This window comes from Mercenaria mercenaria, chromosome 15 (assembly GCF_021730395.1).
Source record: "Mercenaria mercenaria strain notata chromosome 15, MADL_Memer_1, whole genome shotgun sequence".
Classification (NCBI taxonomy): domain Eukaryota; kingdom Metazoa; phylum Mollusca; class Bivalvia; order Venerida; family Veneridae; genus Mercenaria; species Mercenaria mercenaria.
This window is the reverse complement of record NC_069375.1, coordinates 32,136,695-32,155,978: the sequence shown is the minus strand read 5'-3', so window position 1 is coordinate 32,155,978 and position 19,284 is coordinate 32,136,695. Positions and strand designations below refer to the sequence as shown.

General features: G+C 35.6%; 2 protein-coding genes across 2 annotated transcripts; one reads left to right on the top strand and one right to left on the bottom strand.

The window, feature by feature from the left end:
* Positions 1–217: 217 nt before the first annotated feature.
* LOC123550415 (protein FAM78B-like) lies at positions 218–7,498 on the bottom strand. Its single transcript, XM_045338848.2, has 5 exons — positions 7,223–7,498; positions 2,586–2,699; positions 1,698–1,903; positions 1,054–1,203; positions 218–549 (listed from the first exon to the last, which is right to left on the bottom strand). The coding sequence occupies exons 1-5, from the start codon at positions 7,411–7,413 to the stop codon at positions 317–319; spliced, it is 894 nt and encodes a 297-aa protein (XP_045194783.1). The 5' UTR covers positions 7,414–7,498; the 3' UTR covers positions 218–316.
* A 990-nt stretch (positions 7,499–8,488) lies between these two features.
* On the top strand, positions 8,489–16,482 carry LOC123560909 (polyisoprenoid diphosphate/phosphate phosphohydrolase PLPP6-like). The gene is made up of 2 exons (XM_045353064.2): positions 8,489–9,022; positions 9,797–16,482. Exons 1-2 carry the CDS (start codon positions 8,713–8,715, stop codon positions 10,177–10,179), a joined length of 693 nt encoding a protein of 230 aa, XP_045208999.2. The 5' UTR covers positions 8,489–8,712; the 3' UTR covers positions 10,180–16,482.
* Positions 16,483–19,284: the final 2,802 nt, after the last annotated feature.

Genomic DNA, 19,284 nt, shown 5'->3' with positions numbered 1-19,284 from the left:
AAATTTTCGCGAGGGTTTAAATTACATACCGTGAAAATTAATCCTCGCATAAATATTCACCATAAGTCTACTTCGAATTTAAGTAGGATACCATTTTTACAATTTCGCGAATATTAAACCTCTCGAACATACTCAAAATAGCGAAATCAAAGTTTGACCCAGCGAAAATGTGTGCTTTTATAGTATATGGATTGAAAATATAAGAAATATTGGTATGTACAGAATCATGTAAACATTTATTGCACTGATTGTTGTATGTTGTAAAATTGAATAATGAAAGATCGTTGGAAAAAAATTGTGAAGAGATTGGTTGTATTCAGAGTCGGCATAATTTGCTGTCATAACGTGGGACTTGTTTTTCAATAGGAACGTCTTTCTTCCATACTGGAGGGATAATACAAATGGGCTTGCCGACCCTGGGGCGCCAAACCAACATCTGGGCACTGTTAGCATTTGGTGGCATCAATGCACAGCGAGGAATAGGTACAGTATCTTCTAGAACTGCAGGTTGTTTTGGTACAGGGTTGCTGACTAACTTAGCTCTCTGACCTGTAAACGTAGAAAACATTCCTCATCCGATTCGAAATGATAGATCTACATGTAGATCAATTAAATTTCGTAAAAAATGCTTACAAATGTACTAAGCATGCGACATTTAACGTTACTGGTTCATGTACATATTAAAGTCGTACAGTTTTACTTGAAACTTTTTCCAAAATCGTAATGGGTAAAAAAGATGGAACTTGGAAATCGTCTTTACACAACTGTATTGATCAGTTTAGAAAAAAACACCTGATGAGTTTTTTACAAATTGAATTTCAACAGCGATATCCAGACCATTAAAGGTTTTAATCGCATTTAAATTACGGTGCAAGTTTTTAACAGATTTACGCCGTTTATTGAACAGAGATTCAAGGAAAATCTTGTATTTTACTTAATGGTTAATGTGTTTACAAAGCCTCCTTAAATGCATGTCAGATATTCAGGTTAAGGTCACTGCACCTGACGTACGTTTTTGGCCAAAGAAGTTGCATGCCACTGGAGGAGACTTACCCAATGGTTTGGTGGGATCAACAGCAATATCAAGCTGCATGTTCCACATTATTGTTTTCAGAATGTAAGCTTTCTGTAGTGTCATGTCCCAAACCACCAACCATACATAGAAACTCTGGTCACGTGCAATACGCGTTAAGTTTGGTGGGCCTGAAAAAAAACAACTGGTTGCAGTCATTTAATGGATAACTGCAATGTGTGACATCGCCTTGTTAGAATCAAAATAAACTGAAACTGTTCAGTAAGAAGTACGGACTGAAATGAAAATGATACAAGTAAGTACTTCAACGGTTGTGAAAATGTTGCTAGTTATTTCAAACAATTTCCTATGAAACTACATCTATATACGTTCAGTTGTCAAATTTGACGTTATTTTAATGGAGTCCGAGTTGGACAATGTAAATCGTACAGACAGACACAAATAAAATGAAACGATCACAACTGCGTTCTAGTCATCATATTAAGACCTATTAGATTACAATTGCGGTTTCCACGGTGCGAGACCCCACTAATATAGATCAAGTCATTCATTTCCTTTGACACTCCCCCAGGATATAGGGTCCCCATTTGGTGCGCAAATCTTCTTCTTGGCGTTCACCATTTGGTGCGCAAATAAAGGAGGATAATGTAATAATAAAGTGTACCTTGGTTTCTATTGGACGGATTGCGCCACGTGACATGTGGATGGAAATTGTCGTTCATTGTGATTGTGGCTGTCTGGTACATCTTGCATGGACCGTCGAACGTCACTGTCTCATTTCTCGAACCGTACCACGGGTAATGATGTCCGTCACAGTCGCTGATCATATCCTGGGCACCGGAAGTTAATTCTGGAAATTCCCAGCTTGTGCTAAAATAAAGAAAAAGTCTACTTTATCGCATAAATGACATTTTAAAAAAATGGTGATATTTAGGAAAACTTAATAAGACATTTTACTTCGGAAAAAATGCCAGGGAGAAAACGTTTAAAGAAAACAAAAGTTAATGATTTTAAGAATCTCTGTGAAGCAAATTAGTTTAGGTAAGAAAAGAAATTCAATAAATATCTCCCTTGTAGCTGGAATTACAATGCAATAACCTCTTTATTATACTGTTCAACTGATGTGACTTCAACCTTGCGTATTCTTCAAATACATCTTCCTGGTAAGTGTAGAGGGTCCAGCAATATTTTGCCATTGCATTTTAAAATCAGGAAAAAAAATGACAAGCCTATTGGTCGACATTTATGTTAACAGTCATTCTTTGTTTTAGCCAACGCTTGTCTGCAAGTGCTTGACATTAGGCGATATGCAAAACTAATTGTGGCTCTTAGCGTACTTTCTCACCGCGGATGTATACAAAATTTCACAAATACCGACCTAACTAGCGCCAACATAGACATCAACTATCGCAGACATCGACTATCTATATCAAATAAGATATAAGCGAACCTAACCAACGTAATCGCCGACTATCAAGTTACGGCAAAACCTCGTCGAATTAAAAGAAATCCGACAAGCTAAAAAGGTAGACGTAAATAATAAGACACTCACTGTCCGTCTTCGGAATAAGTATTGTGAAACATCATATCTGTACAGGCTTGAATCCAGCCTATCTTGTACTTATGGTTGTCTGACAAAGGCGCTATTTCTACTGTCGCACTAGCCCTGCAAGTATAAAGAAACATAATGTTACTGAACACTGAATGTCTCTATGACTTTACTTTGTAAATTGAATCGGTTTTAAAGCAAAACTCCTACCGATCAAACTAAAAATATGTCCAAAGGACATGGATGTCACTGGTGAGTAATGTTTGGACGCAGAGGCATGTCCCCTGTGAGTAATGTCACTCAAATTGACGCCCTAAGTTTGACCTTGACCTTTTAGCAAGTGCTCCAAATGTCGCTTTGTCATATAGCGAATGCTAATGCCAGTCTATATGAATCAGTTTATAAAGAAGTTACCATGACATTCAAGATAGGGGTCTGAATCTTACACATGACGCTGTCTTATTATTGCGATTGCTTTGACAAATTTTAATACTAGTATCCATCAATGTATCTTTGACATCTAAATGTGACGTTCACGTGACACATCGTCTTGATATGGTGGAAGTATGTACCAAGTTTTTTTTTAATTTCCATCCAAGTTATAGACCAGACGGGAAATATGAAGTAAAACTTTTGACACTAGGTGACCTTGACCTTTCAGCGAGGGGTCTGCGTCTTTTTGTGACCCGTCGTTTAGTTGTTGTCAGTATCTGTGCCAAACTATTGACGTATTCGCCAATGCATAAACAAGCTAATGATCGAAGAATAGAAATGGCGTGAGCTCTTTGACTTCTAAAGTGTGACCGCTACGACTTAGACTTGCACGCAACACATTGTCTACTTATGATAAACGTTCATGAAAATGGTATAGCCTTGCATGACAAATGAGATATAATCTTTGACCTCTACACATGACCTTAACCTTTTAGTTAAAGTTAAGGACACTCACAAGGACACACGGACAATGGTAACACTATATTCGCATTCTCCACCTCGCCCCCTATTTTCAATGGTGTGAAGATAAACAATACTAAGTAATACTTCTTAAGTAACTGATAAATCAGCATTTTGAATATTTTATTTAAAATATTTGTCGCGTGCGGAATAAACCACAAACTTGATATTTTCTTTGGTTGCTAATGGCTTAATTCAAGGTTGCTACAAACGTAGCTCAAGTTGCAAGTACATGTATAACAAAATGGTGTGAATTAGTAAAACTCATCTGCGGTTCTCTTTTCGCCAAGTTAGTAGGTTTCTGTGGTGTTCCGTTTGGACCATCGAGATTTTCATTCCTTAACCACATATCTCGAAAGTCGAAATCACGAAACTACGAAACTACGATTATGAAAGTCGAAATCACGAAATCACGATGGCGAAAACACGAAACTACGATGGTGAAAGTCGAAATCACGATGGCGGAAACTACGATGGTGAAAGTCGAAATCACGATGGCGAAAACACGAAACTACGATGGTGAAAGTCGAAATCACGAAACTACGATGGTGAAAACGCGATATCATTTCGCATTTTCACCATCGTTGTTTCGTGGTTTCAACTTTAACCATCGAACTTTCGACTTTCATTATCGTAATTTCGGTTTTCACCATAGTAGTTATGACTTCCATCATCGCGCTTTCGACTTCTGATGAAAGTCCAAAGCACGATGATGAAAGTTGAAAGTCAATACTATAATGACTTAAGTCGACAGTCGAAAGCACAATGATGAAAACCCGAAATCACGATGGTGAAAACGCGAAATGATATCGCGTTTCATCATCGTGGTTTCATGATTTCGAGTTTCACCATCGTAGTTTCGAGTTTTCACCATCGTGATTTCGACTTTCGCCAACGTGTTTTCGACTTTTATCACCGTAATTTCGTGATTTCGACTTTCGAGATACTGGGTTCAAAAATAAAAATATTGATGGTCCAAACGGAACACAGTAGGTTTCTATGTTATTTTCAATTCGACGTATAGAAGCATGCATCATTTTTGTATATATTTATTTTACACTCCAGTTTATGTAGCTTCGTATCGGCGGAATTGGTAAAGTTATTGAATGTATAATGTAAACCTGGTATAGTATAAATCGTACAGGTTATGTAATAATATAATACAAAAATGTAATGTCTAAGAAGTGACAGTTCATCGGTGCATTTTCTACAAAGGTTTTCACTGTTGTTGACAAGCTGTTGGGAGGCCTATAAACAAAACAAAAAACAAGGCAAAAGAAGTAACTATAAAAGAATAATATACATGTAAATGTTTGGCTCTACATGTTACACATATACTTTATTTTGCTAATAAGGAACGAAATAATGTGTAATAGATTCTATTTTGTGCTTTACTTTAAATAGTTTGCATTGTTATTGAAATGCTTTTTTATCTACAAGTATTCTTATTATATTTGTCTTACTTTGTAAACATACTTCATGTTAGGACTTTCTCTGAAAATGTCACATGTTCTACTCCATGCATGCATTGAAATAGTTTGGCTATAAATGTAAATGTGTTTAATGCCAAATAAATGATATGTTATGTTATGTTATGTTATATGAGGTTTTACCTAAATAAATCTAGTTTAAGCAAATTTTTATTCCAAACTTGTACTTCACGCAATTGCAGGCGCAGTCTTTCGTCAAATGTTGTTAATGAGTTTTTTTTTTCTATGGATAACCGGCTATCCCGACGCCCAATGAACAAAAAATATAACCCCGATGTAAAATGTTACATTGTTTTTTTTTTTTGTTTTGTTTTTTCATTCATTTCTATCGATACGAAACCAATCCTTGCATTACCAACCTGACAGTTTCGTTAAGGAATGGACATGGCTTACATTTTCAAGTTCTGGGGATATCTAAAAACATAACGACCGTTTCAACGGGATAGCAGATTATTTAGTGTGTGTCTAACGAACCAGTTTGAAGACTCGGTGTAAAAGGCAGTTCTATTTTAAGTCCACTAGGACTGCTTTATTTTTGATATCTTCGTCTGATCTTAATGATGTTTCCCGTAATGCTCTGTCTTCTACAAAGGCAATGAGTAGATCTCTACATGCACATACGGCCCGTTATATAGGCTTGCCTTTTATTCGTATATTATACGCATTATTTCCATACCATGCCATGTGTTACTATTACGTGTTACAAAAAGGGGTTCGTGTAGCGGAGATTTTTACTTTTACTTTACACTGTCCTTTAACTCTAGAAAATGTGAGGCCGGTTGCTTAACCAGTCAGTGTACTGAAAAGAAACTTTCTAAAATCTAATAATATTTCAAACAGCGATTGAACGAACTATCCATGAAATATTAAAATCTTTTCGTCTACAGACCTTTACTTTAATAGATCTTTGTTTTTATAGACATTTGGTATAGATATAACTTTAAAATAATATATTTGCGCAACCGGAATTATAATAAATGTAAACTTTGTTTGTTGTAAAAATGCCATGTAAGTAATCTAAAAAAAAGAATAACTTTCATTACAATTATAAAACAATTGTATTTCAAACAAACTTACAAAGGAGAGAGTTTCAAATAAGCTTTCAGCTTCCTACTCAATCCTGTATGCCTTTTTTGATATACTAGTATGTACATGACATGTACGTACTAGTATATCAAAAGAGGCTTACAGGATTGATGTTGTAAATGAATTGTGATTAATAAAATTGTTTAAACCAAACTTACAAATAAAGTGAAGTAAAGTAATTTCTTTTTTACAATTTTCTGATAACTTGTAATCAGTAGTGTTACAAGGGTAACCGACCGTGATAAATGCTACAACGAAGAGCTTGTAATTTACTGAGCTATTTGATGATACACACGTTCATACTTACTTACAGTCAGACAGTTAGGAGCAAAGTAAATAAAACCAAGGGTTTCTATCCTAGAGACACGGGATTCCATTTTTACTTTATGAGAACCAAATATAGGATATATGAGCCGTGCCATGAGAAAACCAACATAGTGGGTTTGCGACCAGCATGGATCCAGACCAGTCTGCGCATCCACAGGCTCCATGGTGTTCGCTTTTAAAGCCTATTGGAATTAGAGAAACTGTTAGCGAACAGCATGGATCATGACCAGACTGCGCGGATGCGCAGGCTGGTCTGGATCCATGCTGGTCGCAAACCCACTATGTTGGTTTTCTCATGGCGTGGCTCAATTATAACATCATGTTTATGTCTACAGGCCTCCACGTGTAGTAACATAGTTACAGCATAGGAATTTCATTGTGTGCAACTTGCATATATTCGACTTTAGATTTTTTTTTACCCAAACAATGCAATTCTGATAGGAAGATCACGTGTGAAATCGTTCCCTTAAAAAAATCGGATTAAAATGAACTTTCTTAACAAAAAAATGTAATTTTAACTTTTCTATAACCTAAACCTCTATCTTTATAATGATTATAATATCGACGCAATGCAGTGGTACGCTTGTCCCTTTCTTTAAAAAAAATAATCCTGTCTGATATCTCTTTGTCACAAATTCCCCATATTTTACATCTGGAGTATTTATACGAAAAAGTTATCACATCTTGCAAAAGGATGAACTCGGATTGTGAAACTATTACAATTTGACAGCAAATGGTATTCTATTTGAATTATTATTACTGTGTAACAGATTATTATCATACCTAAAGTTCGGCGTTTTATACTTGAGTACAGTTGAAGAGCCCTCGTCTATAGATGTTGGAATGTTGTCGATCAGCGTTCTGAAGTTTAATATCCTTATTTTCTGATGGATATCTTTCAAACGCCCTGGTTTTATTGCAACCTTGTTAATATTGCCCATATCTGTCTGGTCACTTGACCCCCTTTGTGCCATTTGGGCGCAAACTCTGCTATTTATAAAAAACAAAACGACGAGAATTTTCTGAACGCCGCCATTAACTTCAGGGCGGAAGTGACTGACGTTGACTTAGGAACGACGTCATATGACTCCTCATACAGGCGCTTGACGACGTCGTAGAAACAGCTTTCGGCAGAAGGACTTGACGTAAACTCCATCTAGCATCGATGTGATAATAATAACAATAGTAATAGTAATAGTTATAGTAATACTACTACTACTACTATTACTACTACTACTACTACTACTACTACTACTACTAATAATAATAATAATAATAATAATAATAATTAACTTAAGAAGTTAACATATAAAGACATATAACAGTTCCCCAACATATTACAAAGTAGCCTTCTTTAAAAAAAGAGAAAAATGCCCTTTACAGTAGTATAGTCAATGTGTCTCAAAATGTAAAAAGATGCTGTTAGAGCAGAGCGCAGACCCTCGCCCTCGGAATAACCTCCTGATGCACAATGTCTCATCAATTAATCGATTTCTACCGAGAAAAATTGTTAGGAATTTCCCGTAAGGGTGACAGTATATGCAACCAAATAGGGACTATTATTGGGATACTGTTCCGACACTCGCGGTACTGACTGAGCTTTCAAGACTCCTGTAAAGTTCTCTGCAAATCTTCAAACATTTTAACTGTGACCATTGCAATAGCTATATTAGACTTACAAAGTCTGTTGAGATCAAATAATCTGTAAAAATGTTAATTTCTTTCTTCGTACTGACACAGATATTTTCTCAGAAAACCATTTTCTCTCTAGGCTCATCTGGAGTTAGAGATAAGAGATATTGTAAATTTATTCAAAGTATTATCATTCTTATATAAAAAGCACAAGTTATCGTGGTTTATTTTGAATCAGTGTTCTTATGTTTTAACATGTTATACATAGGCCTACTATATCCTTCTTATTTTCCGTAACATGTGTGTTTGAAAAAGGTCATCAGCTGTTTTGTTGTTTTATGTTGTTGTTTTTGTTGTTTTAGTGTATCCGACGTTAAAGTTTCGGGCGTCTTACATCTAGTACATTGGGAATATATCAACTTCACGCTTGGATAATCCGCAAAAGTTGTTTGAGTACTTTGACACTATTTTTGTTAATATATTTTATGCTTTTATTTGCCATAGCCTGTGGCTATAATTAGAAATCTTCCCCAGGATGCACCGCGATCGGATTTCCCTACTTCCGTTATATTTATTGATTTGACAAACACAGAAAATTGCATTTTTTTTCCACAATAACTACAGTTCTCTTATAACAAAGCATGAATACAGTGAGCAAACGAAATGGAAAAAGAGAAAATAAATCCACGAAAAATGGGACTTCTAAAATCAAAGGAAAGCAGCTTTCGGAGGAAAACAGAAAAAACAACATTCTGTCAACCATTCTCGAGTGGGATGAGAAATATACGTGCATATGTGCAGTGTTCGCAGACAAAACCTCGTCTTTCAGGCCAATAATGAAACTGTTAGAGATATCTTGTCACGGGATACCATGGCTTCTCGGCACTGTTGTTTTAATCCTGTCGGTGCACCAGGCACATCACATAGAAATTCTTGTCAATCTTTTCTATGGTAAGTATAATCAGGTCTAAGAAAGTGGTATATTTGAAGCTAATTCTGTAAAATTACCAGTAATCTATGGATTTACAGATATTTCAATATATAGATTAACAGATTACATCTGGCCGCAAAATGGAATCTGGAAATCAGTTGGTAATTTGATATACCTGAGGATGTAAATTTATGTCTGTATCAATTAACATACGGGATCCTCTTATCAGACCCATAGACACTTTTACTTTGAGGTGACCAAACTCTTACCCTGTTAAATTTCTATAATGAACTTTTCCATCTTCCAATTTTGACAGTATCATTAATAGTTAAAAGGGGTGCTTACAAACAAAATTTAAGTGGCTGAATATTTAGTAAACAGTGCAGATCATGATCAGACTGCATGGATGTGCAGGCTGATCATGATCTACACTGGTTGCAAAGGCAGAACCAATTGTGTCCAGCATGGTAAGGGTTAAAGTTTTATTTTATGCATGTGTTTCCGGGATGGGACTTGAAAATGTCTTCTAGATAGCCAGAATATTGAGATAATTAAAGCGAGTTTGAGCAATGTTGAGTTTTAGCTGTATTTTATTCTTTTGTCGGCTTGCCATAAGAACGTCTTCGAAAAAATGTTTAATTTTCTAATACTCTCATAATTTTATGCTAGATTTTGTGGTCAAACTGAATATGTAAAAATGTGCAAGATACTTTTCTGTTTTCTATTTTGACAGTTTTTGTTGTGAAAGAAACTGTTTGCCATATACATGTAATAATGTAAAATCCTATTTTCAGGACTTATCATCGACCTTATTGCAATATCAGTTTCAAAGATAGCATTCCGGAGATCTCGTCCAGCACACAATGAGATGGACATGTTCGTCACAGTTTCCATCGACAACTATTCATTCCCTTCAGGCCATGCTTCAAGGGCAGGGATGTTGGCCTGTTTCTTTGTCTTACATGCTGTGGAATCTCCAAAGTGGATAGTACTAATTCTGTTATGGTCTTTCATTGTAACATTTTCACGTGTGCTGCTGGGCAGGCACCATTTAGTTGATGTGATATGCGGGTATATCTTAGGGATTGGTGAATATGTAATACTAAGTTACCTCTGGATATCAAGAGAGACCTCTCTCAGTTGGCTGGAACTATACTTTAGTCATTTTCATTTGTAGTCCAAACAATATCCAAATGATTTTTGTTGTTGGTTTCCTTTCAAACTTATCATGGTGATATTTTGCTACCGGTATTTTAATGTTCTGCACATGTGTGTGCAAACTGTTAGCCTTGGCTTGTCCAAGGTTTTCATTATTTTTATGTTGAATTCATGTTTATAATCCTAAATGAAAAACACAGTTTTACCAATCATGCTCTGATATTTTTAGTGTTATTGTACCAGTAAATATTTTTTTTAAAGATTTAAGCATGATTGGAAATTGAAAAGTGTATTTAATTTATGTAGATTTCTTTTATCAATACATGTTATTGTGAACTGTTCATTGAGAAATTCTTAAATTTAACAGGTTTATCAATGTTAAAAGTTAAAACACATTTAAATGTTATTGTTCATTCAGTTTTTGGTAATATTCCCCAAACATACTGGAGGTTAACAAAGGTAAGAGTAGATCTCCAGACAGCCTTAGATCCATACATGTAATTTTTATATTGTTGTTATGCCATCTGTTATGTGTTGTAATAGTATATATCTAGAAGAAAAATTCAATATTCTTTGACACAGAAGGACAACAGGAATTTTATCTTGCAGTATATATAGCTTCCTGGTGATAAGGCCTAAAACAATTCTTTGTTTCCAGTAACATGCTCAAAAAAATTAGGGTAGGTAGGTCGTAATTTTTTTTTTTATTAAGTGAGACTTTTCGGAAATTATTTTTGTGTCAAAAAATGAATACAAATAAGGGGGTTATATGCCTTTAGAGCATCAGTAAATTGATTTCTAACATCACTAACCATGTTTAAAGCACCATAAGCAGTTTTGCAACTTTTTTATTAAAAGTTGAAAAAAAAAATTCTCCAAGGCCATAAAAACATTTAGGGTTGGGCCAGAAATTTAGGGTTGGTCAGGATACCAGAAAGAAACAATTTTTTTACGCTTAAGTATCAAGCAGTGTATCTTGGTATACTTTTATGTTGATAGAATATTATGCTGGCGTTAATATATATATGAATGTTAGTCAACTGTTGAGTCCAGGACATTATATCTGTTTCATTAACTGTTTAGATAGTTCTGTCAGAAGATTACAGTGTAAATGGAAAAATGATAATGTTTCCATATGAAATAATCTCTCTAGTCCAGCAATATAGCTACCTATACACATATGGTTACCTGAATACCAGTACACACTAATTTCTCGGAGACAGGAAATTAAAACATGTGTTTGTAATTTCATTTGCTCATCACAAAAAGCTTCATCTTTAATGTTCAAAGAGCTTAAAAAGCATGTAAAAATAAGCAAAAAGGAAGTCTATTTGTATGACCTAAGAAGAATAATAGCAGACTCGGGTTGATTTAGTCTGTTCCTGAGAGGTAATGAAATGTACAACACATCTCATCCCCCACCCCACAGTAGCCCCAGCTTAAGCGGAACTTTATAATACATCCAATGAATGGACTCCATGATTCCATAGGACCAGAAAATTGAATTTTGACCATAAGATGGAATATTGGCCATTTGACAACTGTGGAAAGGTTTGGTGATGTTAGCATTATAATTGGGTTTTTTTAATACATACAGCTGACAAAATAGACTTTCTTAATGTCTTTTACAAATTACATTGTAGTTCAGCAAACACCAGTGTCAGCTTTATCTTTTCGTTACCTGACTTTAATGCATGTATTAAGATGCTTTGAAAAAATCAGTGTTGTAGAATCAGAATTACTGGTATTTCAGACATGCCGAACTATCGGGAGATTTATGCTTCTATCATATATTATATCATAATCAAGATTATTTCAGATGGCTTAAACAGAAAAAAAATAAACTAATATTGATTTTGAGATCAATTTTAAAGTATATTGCCTTAATTCTGTGTTCACAATATTTTAGACTGTTTCAGAAAAAAATTTGGTGCTATTTGAGCCACGCCATGAGAAAACCAACATAGTACATTTATGACTAGCATGAATCCAGACCAGCCTTTGCATCCGGGCAGGCTGGTCAGGCTCCATGCTGCTCGCTTTTAAAGGCTATTGCAATTAGAGAAACCCTTAGCGAACAGCATCGATCTTGACCAGACTGTGCATATGCGTAGGCTGATCTGGATCCATGCTGGTCGCAAATGCGCTATGTTGGTTTTCTCACGGCACGGCTCATTTCATTTTAGGAGGATGGTTTGCAGTTTTTTTTCTCAGTACAAGCCTTAGTATGGTCCATTAAAAACTTATTTGTATTTGAATGATATATATTCAATCAATTAACATGTATTCAAACATAGATATAAAGTATTTTTGTATGACATTTCTTTTTTTTAGATAATGCTTTTTTGTGTTTTATGTTATATTTTCTGATATTTCATAGTCCAAACAATGTTTAAATATTATTCCAGGACATTTTAGTTTTTATTTTTATGTACTGTTGTCACACTCCAGCCCAGGATGCTCTTACAGTAAAAGCCATTTCTGTCAAATTGTAAATATACGCTCTTTAAAACTTTATTACATTTGTTTTTCAAGTATTTTTTTGTCTGAAGTTTGTTTAAATGTCAGTAGTCTCTCATGCACTCTTTGAGTACTGTCACGTGACATCTATTATAGTACATTGTACATGTGGAACTTGATTTCTTGATTGAATCATCCGCAAACTTCACAAAAAATAGTCCCCTGTAATTGTTGTTTTAAGTTCATGAAATATAACCAGTGTTCCATATTGTTGTTTTTTTACATTCTGAAAATGTCATGATATTTGAATAGGCGCAAAATTTTCTGAACAAGTAGGACTGATCAGATTCTAATCTTTTACTGATTTTAGAACTTTTTTTTAAACATTATGTAATATAAACCATTTTACTTCTGTAATTTGTGAATAATACAGAATTAGCAGTCTGGATTATGAAGTGATAAGAGTTAATATAGTAAGATACCATGTTAGATTAATAGTTCAGTGAAGTACTAAAGTTTTATTCTATATTCTGAAAATTTTTGGTATGTAAGATTAATACCGTATTATTGTGTTACATCAGTCTTAGGTAATACCCTATTATGGCGTCCCTTCAATCCTAAGTTATACCGTATTACTAATACCTTTTTAGACTAAAGTTAAGCTTACTCGTATTTTCATACATGTACATAATAAATCTAAGAGTATCAGTTTCATATATCTTTTGCTAAATTTTAATCTTAGTCCAAAATTGATAGTTTGTATAGATTTTGTATGTATGTTATTTCATGTTTTATAGTGTAATGTTGTGTGTGAATTTTTATGCCCCCCTTCGAAGAAGGAGGGGTATATTGTTTTGCAGATGTCGGTTGGTAGGTCGGTCGGTCAGTCGGAATGTAGACCAATCCTTTTCTGGATGATAACTCAAGAACGCTTGGGCCTAGGATCATGAAAGTTGATAGGGAGGTTGACCATCACCAGCAGATGACCCCTATTGATTTTGAGGTCTGTATGTCAAAGGTCAAGGTCACAGTGACCCAGAACAGTAAAACGGTTTCCGGATGATAACTCAAGAACACTTGGGCTTAGGATCATGAGAGTTGATAGGGAGGTTGGTAATGACCAGCAGATGACCCATATTGATTTTGAGGTCAGTATGTTAAAGGTCAAGGTCACAGTGACCCTGAACAATAAAACGGTTTCCGGATGATAACTCAAGAACGCTTAGGCCTCGGGTTACGAAAGTTGATAGGGAGGTTGGTCATGACAAGCAGATAATCCCTATTGATTTTGAGGTCAGTATGTCAAAGGTCAAGGTCACAGTGACCAGGAACAGTAAAATGGTTTCCAGGCAATAACTCAAGAACGCTTGGACCTAGTATCAGGAAAAATGATAGTTAGGTTGGCCATGACCAGCAGATGACCCGTATTGATGTTGAGATCATTAGGTCAAAGGTCAAGGTCACATTGGCCAGGAACAGTTAAACGGTTTCTGATCTTCTTGTCCAAAACCATAGGGCCTAGGGCTTTGATATTTGGTATATAGCAAAATCTAGTGGTCCTCTATTAAGATTGTTCAGATTATTTCCCTGGGGTCAAATATGGCCCCACCCCGGGGGTCACATGGTTTATATAGACTTATATAGGAAAAAACTTTGAAAAACCTCTTGTCCAAAACCACAGGGTCTAGGGCTTTGATATTTTGTATATGACATCATCTAGTAGTCCTCTACTAAGACTGTTCAAATTATTCCCCTAGGGTCAAATATGGCTCCGCCCTGGCGGTCACATGGTTTACATAGGCTTATATAGGGAAAAACTTTGAAAATCTTCTTGTCCAAACCACAAAGACTATGGCTTTGATATTTTGTAATGTAGCATCATTTAGTGGTTCTCTACCAAGTTTGTTCAAATTATCCGTCTAGGGTCAAATATGGCCCCGCCCCAGGGGTCATATGGTTCATATAGACTTATATCGGGGAAAAACTTAGAATCTTCATGTCCATAACTTACATCATTCAGATTTGGACCACATGTATAGTTTTGAGTGGCAAGATGAACCTTGACATGAGTTAACCTTGATCTTGACCTAGTGACCTACTTCCACATTTCTGTAGCTACAGCCTTCAAATTTGGACCACATGCATAGGTTTGTGTATCGAAAAAAACTTTGACCTTGTTATTGACCTAGTTATCTACTTACACATTTTTGAAGGTACAGGCTTCAAATTTGGACCACTTACATAGTTTTGTGTTCCGAAATAAAATCTGACCTTGATTTTGACCTAGTGACCTACTTTCACATTTCTCAAGCTACAGCCTTCAGATTTGAACCACATGCTTAGTTTTGTGTACCGAAACGAACTTTGATCTTGAGATTGACCTAGTGGTCTACTTTCACATTTCTGAAGCTACAGGCTTCAAATTTGGACCGCATGCATATTTTTGTGTTCTGAATTGAAATTGAAATTGATTTTTACCTATTACCTACTTTCACATTTCTAAAGCTACAGCCTCCAAATTTGAAGTACATGCATAGTTCTGTCTACCGAAATGAACTTTGACCTTGAAATTGATCTAGTGACCTGCTTTTACATTTCTCAAGCCACAGCTTTCAAATTCGGACCACATACACATTGTTTTGTACCGAAATGAAATTTGACCTTGATTTTGACCTTGAGCTAGTCTTGAAATTTGGAACATTCAAAGATGGCTCAGTGGATGGCGCCAAGATCACTCTGTAATCTCTTGTTAGGTTAATAGGTTAAAGGTCAAGGTCTGATTAAACCAGAATGGTAGAACTTTTCTTTACAGTGAGCCTATAATATCTGTTCCTTGTGCAATTACTGAATGCATCAAGGGGGGCATTTCATGTTCGACGAGCTCTTGTTTTAATTGTGATAAAAGTCATTTATTGCTCTTAAGATTTTATTACATTTATTTAATAGAATTTTTATTTTGCATTTTGGATACAAAATAGAAAGTTTGTAATGCAAAAGCATTTTCTGAAATTTTGAGGAAAGAGAGGATCAGTTGCTGTCAAATCTTCTTCTTCTTCTTGTCGTTCGCAGTGCTGTCAAATCAAATCTTCATGTACTAATTCATTTCAAAATAAGTCTGTAGCACTTAGTGTAAAGCTGCATAGCCCATATGCATGCCTAATAGTTCTTATAAATAAAGTTTTGACGTTCAGCTCATTGATTTCAGTGTGTAAAAGTGTGTAAACAGTTGAACTGTTTTGTTTTTAAAAAGCCTTTATAGTTTTTTTCCCCGTGAAGTCAATATATTGAGGATATTGTTGTCTGCTTTACCTGACATGTCTAACTTTAACAAATCAGAATAATTGGAAACTGAATACTATGCCGAATCTTCTCCTTAAATTCCTCGATTTCTCCCTAAATTCTGAGGGAGAAGTCACTTTTCCTTGAAATTTTGTTCAAGGATGATCCCTGCAATCACATGACTGGATAGGGCACTTGCAAGATTAAACCAGACCATTCTTGTCAAAGTCTGTGAGAAGAAAGCATTGTGATTTGTCAGTGTGGTAGATGGTAGTTTTAAAGTTATTTAACCTTGGCCTGCTAAATTTCTAAAATGGACTGGTCTAACGTTGAATTTAGACAATACCATTTATTATTCAAAGGGATGTTCACTGAAAATTTACTGGCTGAATAGCAAACAGTGCAGGCCATGTCTGTGCAGGCTGATCTTGGTCTGCACTGGTGACAAAAGCAAAATTGCTTGCTGCCAGCAGGCTAAAGGTTAATAACAAACGTGTAAACAATGCAAAATTTGTTATGAAAGTAGAATAATTTTGTTTTGCTAAAAATTTTACAGAAATGTTAATAAAGAATGTTAATTTTATTATTCTTGTGTTTTTTATTAGTTCACCTGAAATGCTCAGGTGAGTTTTTGTGATCGCTGACATCTGTCTGTCTGTTGCAAAGCTTGTCCGCACTCTCAAACATTTCTCATCCGATCTTCACCAAACTTGAACAGAATGTGTTAGACCATAAGACCTTGGCCAAGTTCGATAACTAGCCAAATCCGCCTAGGCACTTTTGAATTATGGCCCTTGAATTACTGATTCCACTTGTTCAAGCCGTCTAACTGGGTCCATTCATCTAAGCCATCTAGAGAAACTAAACATTTTTCATAGGGGCAGTTGTGGGAGACATGCGCTTTTCTCAAAAACATGTCTAGTTGCCCTTTAATTGTATAAAAATCCACATATTTGTACATAACAAACTTACCATTTGGTAGAATTTCATTAAATTTCTTATATTCTTTTCCATGAACATTTATTGTAAACATATGAAGTTGTGTACCCACACCTGTTCACCCCCTTACCTTGGTCACACCCCCTCTCCTCCCCACCACCTCCCCACCCAAAAAAAAAAAAGTTTTTTAATTCCTTATTTTAGTTTTTTTTTCAAACAAACTTCACGTACATGTCCACCACTATGAGGTTATGGGGCCCGTCAAGTTTCAGTTGGATTGCCCAAGTAATAATAAAAAATAAATATAAAAAAAAAAATAATAATAAAAAATAAAAATCCACATATTTGTACATAACAAACTTACCATTTGATAGAATTTCATTAAATTTCTTTCATTCTTTTCCATGAACATTTATTATAAACATGTGAAGTTGTGCACCCACACCTGGTCACCCCCTTGCATTGGTCACACCCGCTCCCGCTCCCCCTCCCCGCCCCCAAAAAGAAAAAACTCATTCCTTATTTTAGATTTTTTTCAAACCTTCCATGAATATTTATCAACATGCAAAATGTACCATTCCCCCACCTCGCTCCTCCACCCAGTCATGCCCACCACCGATTATGCATTCTCTCCTGTCCCCCACCCACCCATTTTTAGCTCACCAGAGCACACAAAGTGCTCAAGCTGAGCTATTGTGACCGGTCACTGTCCGGCGTCCATCAACATTTGCCTTGTGAACACTCTAGAGACCACATTTTTGACCCAATCTTTATGAAACTTGGTCAGAATGTTTGTCTTGATGATCTCTAGGTCAAGTATGAAACTAGGTCATGTGGGGTCAAAAACTAGGTCAGTAGGTCAGATCAAAGGAAAAGCTTTTGAACACTGTAGAGACCACATTTTTGATCCAATCTTTATGAAACTTGATCAGAATGTTTATCTTGATGATCTCTAGGTCAAGTTTGAAACTGGGTCATATGGGGTCAAAAACTAGGTCAGTTGGACAGATCAATGGAAAAGCTTGTGAACACTCCAGAGACCACATTTTTGACCTACTGGTAGATAGAGAATCCATTTTACTGACAACCTTCCTATAGTGTAGTGTGTTGTTATTAGACAGCTCATTTGTCTTTGGACTAAGTGTTGCCATAATGATAGCAACCATATTTTTGCTGTGGAACAAATATGAAAGACATGCTAAATCTGCATATTGGCATCTTTCCATTTTATAAAGTTTCATGAAAAAAAAAAATATTACGTACTTTTTAAGTTACTACAAGATCCCACTTTGTGTGACAGACTGATTATCCCCCGCCGATGAAATCGGGAGAGGGGTATTGAAAAGGCGTTGTCCGTCCGTCCGCAGCCATTCCTCAGTAACTAGCAGGTAGAATTTCATGAAACTTGAAATAAACATGAATCAACATACTGCAATGATGCCCTTCAACTTTTTCTTTTTGATTAATCAATTATTCCTTAGAGTTATTGCCCTTGATTTAATGAAAAATGCCCAGAAATGCCCGTCTGCAGCCATTTCTCAGTAACTATCAGGTAGAAGTTTATGAAACTTGAAATAAACATGCACCAACAACATGATGCCCGTCAAGTTTTTTATCAGATTGGTCAATTTTCCTTAGATTTATTGCCCTTGATTTAATGAAAAATCCGTCTGCAGCCATTTCTCAGTAACAAGCTGGTAGAATTTCAAGAAACTTGAAATAAATATGAACCAACATACTTCGACGATGCCGGTCATTTTTTTTTTTTCAATTGGTCAATTTTCCTTACATTCCTGCCCTTAAATTGTTTAAAAATCTACAGATTTGTACGTAACAAACCAACCCATAGGTAGAATTTCATTAAACTTCTTTCATTCTTTTCCATGAACATTTAGTATAAACATGTGAAGTTTTGTACCCACACCTGGTCACCACCTTGCCTTGGTCACACCCTCTCCCCCACCCCAAAAAAAAAACAACCAAAAAAAAACAATCATTCCTTTTTATCATTTTTTTTCAAACCTTCCATGAATATTTATAAACATGCAAAGTTGTACCGTTCCCCCACCTCACTCTCCACTCGGTCTTGCCTACCACCTTGATCATGCATCCCCATCCCCCACCCAGATTTTTTTTCATTTTTAATTTTCCATCAATATTTATAATCAACAGGTGAAATTTTGTACCCTCACCCGGTCACCCCCGCTGCCCACTTTCCCTCCCAAAAAAAAACGCATTCATTTTCTGTTAAAATGATTTTGACTAATGAAATTATTTGCTTCTTCGTAACATCCTTAACTTTTTGCCAGAAATATTTTTTTGCCATTCCTCACCTCAAGCCCTTTCGGCAGGGGATACCAATTCATCGAATTTGCTTGTTTACTGCTGGACTTACAGATTATGGACAAACCATAAGTTTTATCCAGTAAAACACAGGGAAGTAATA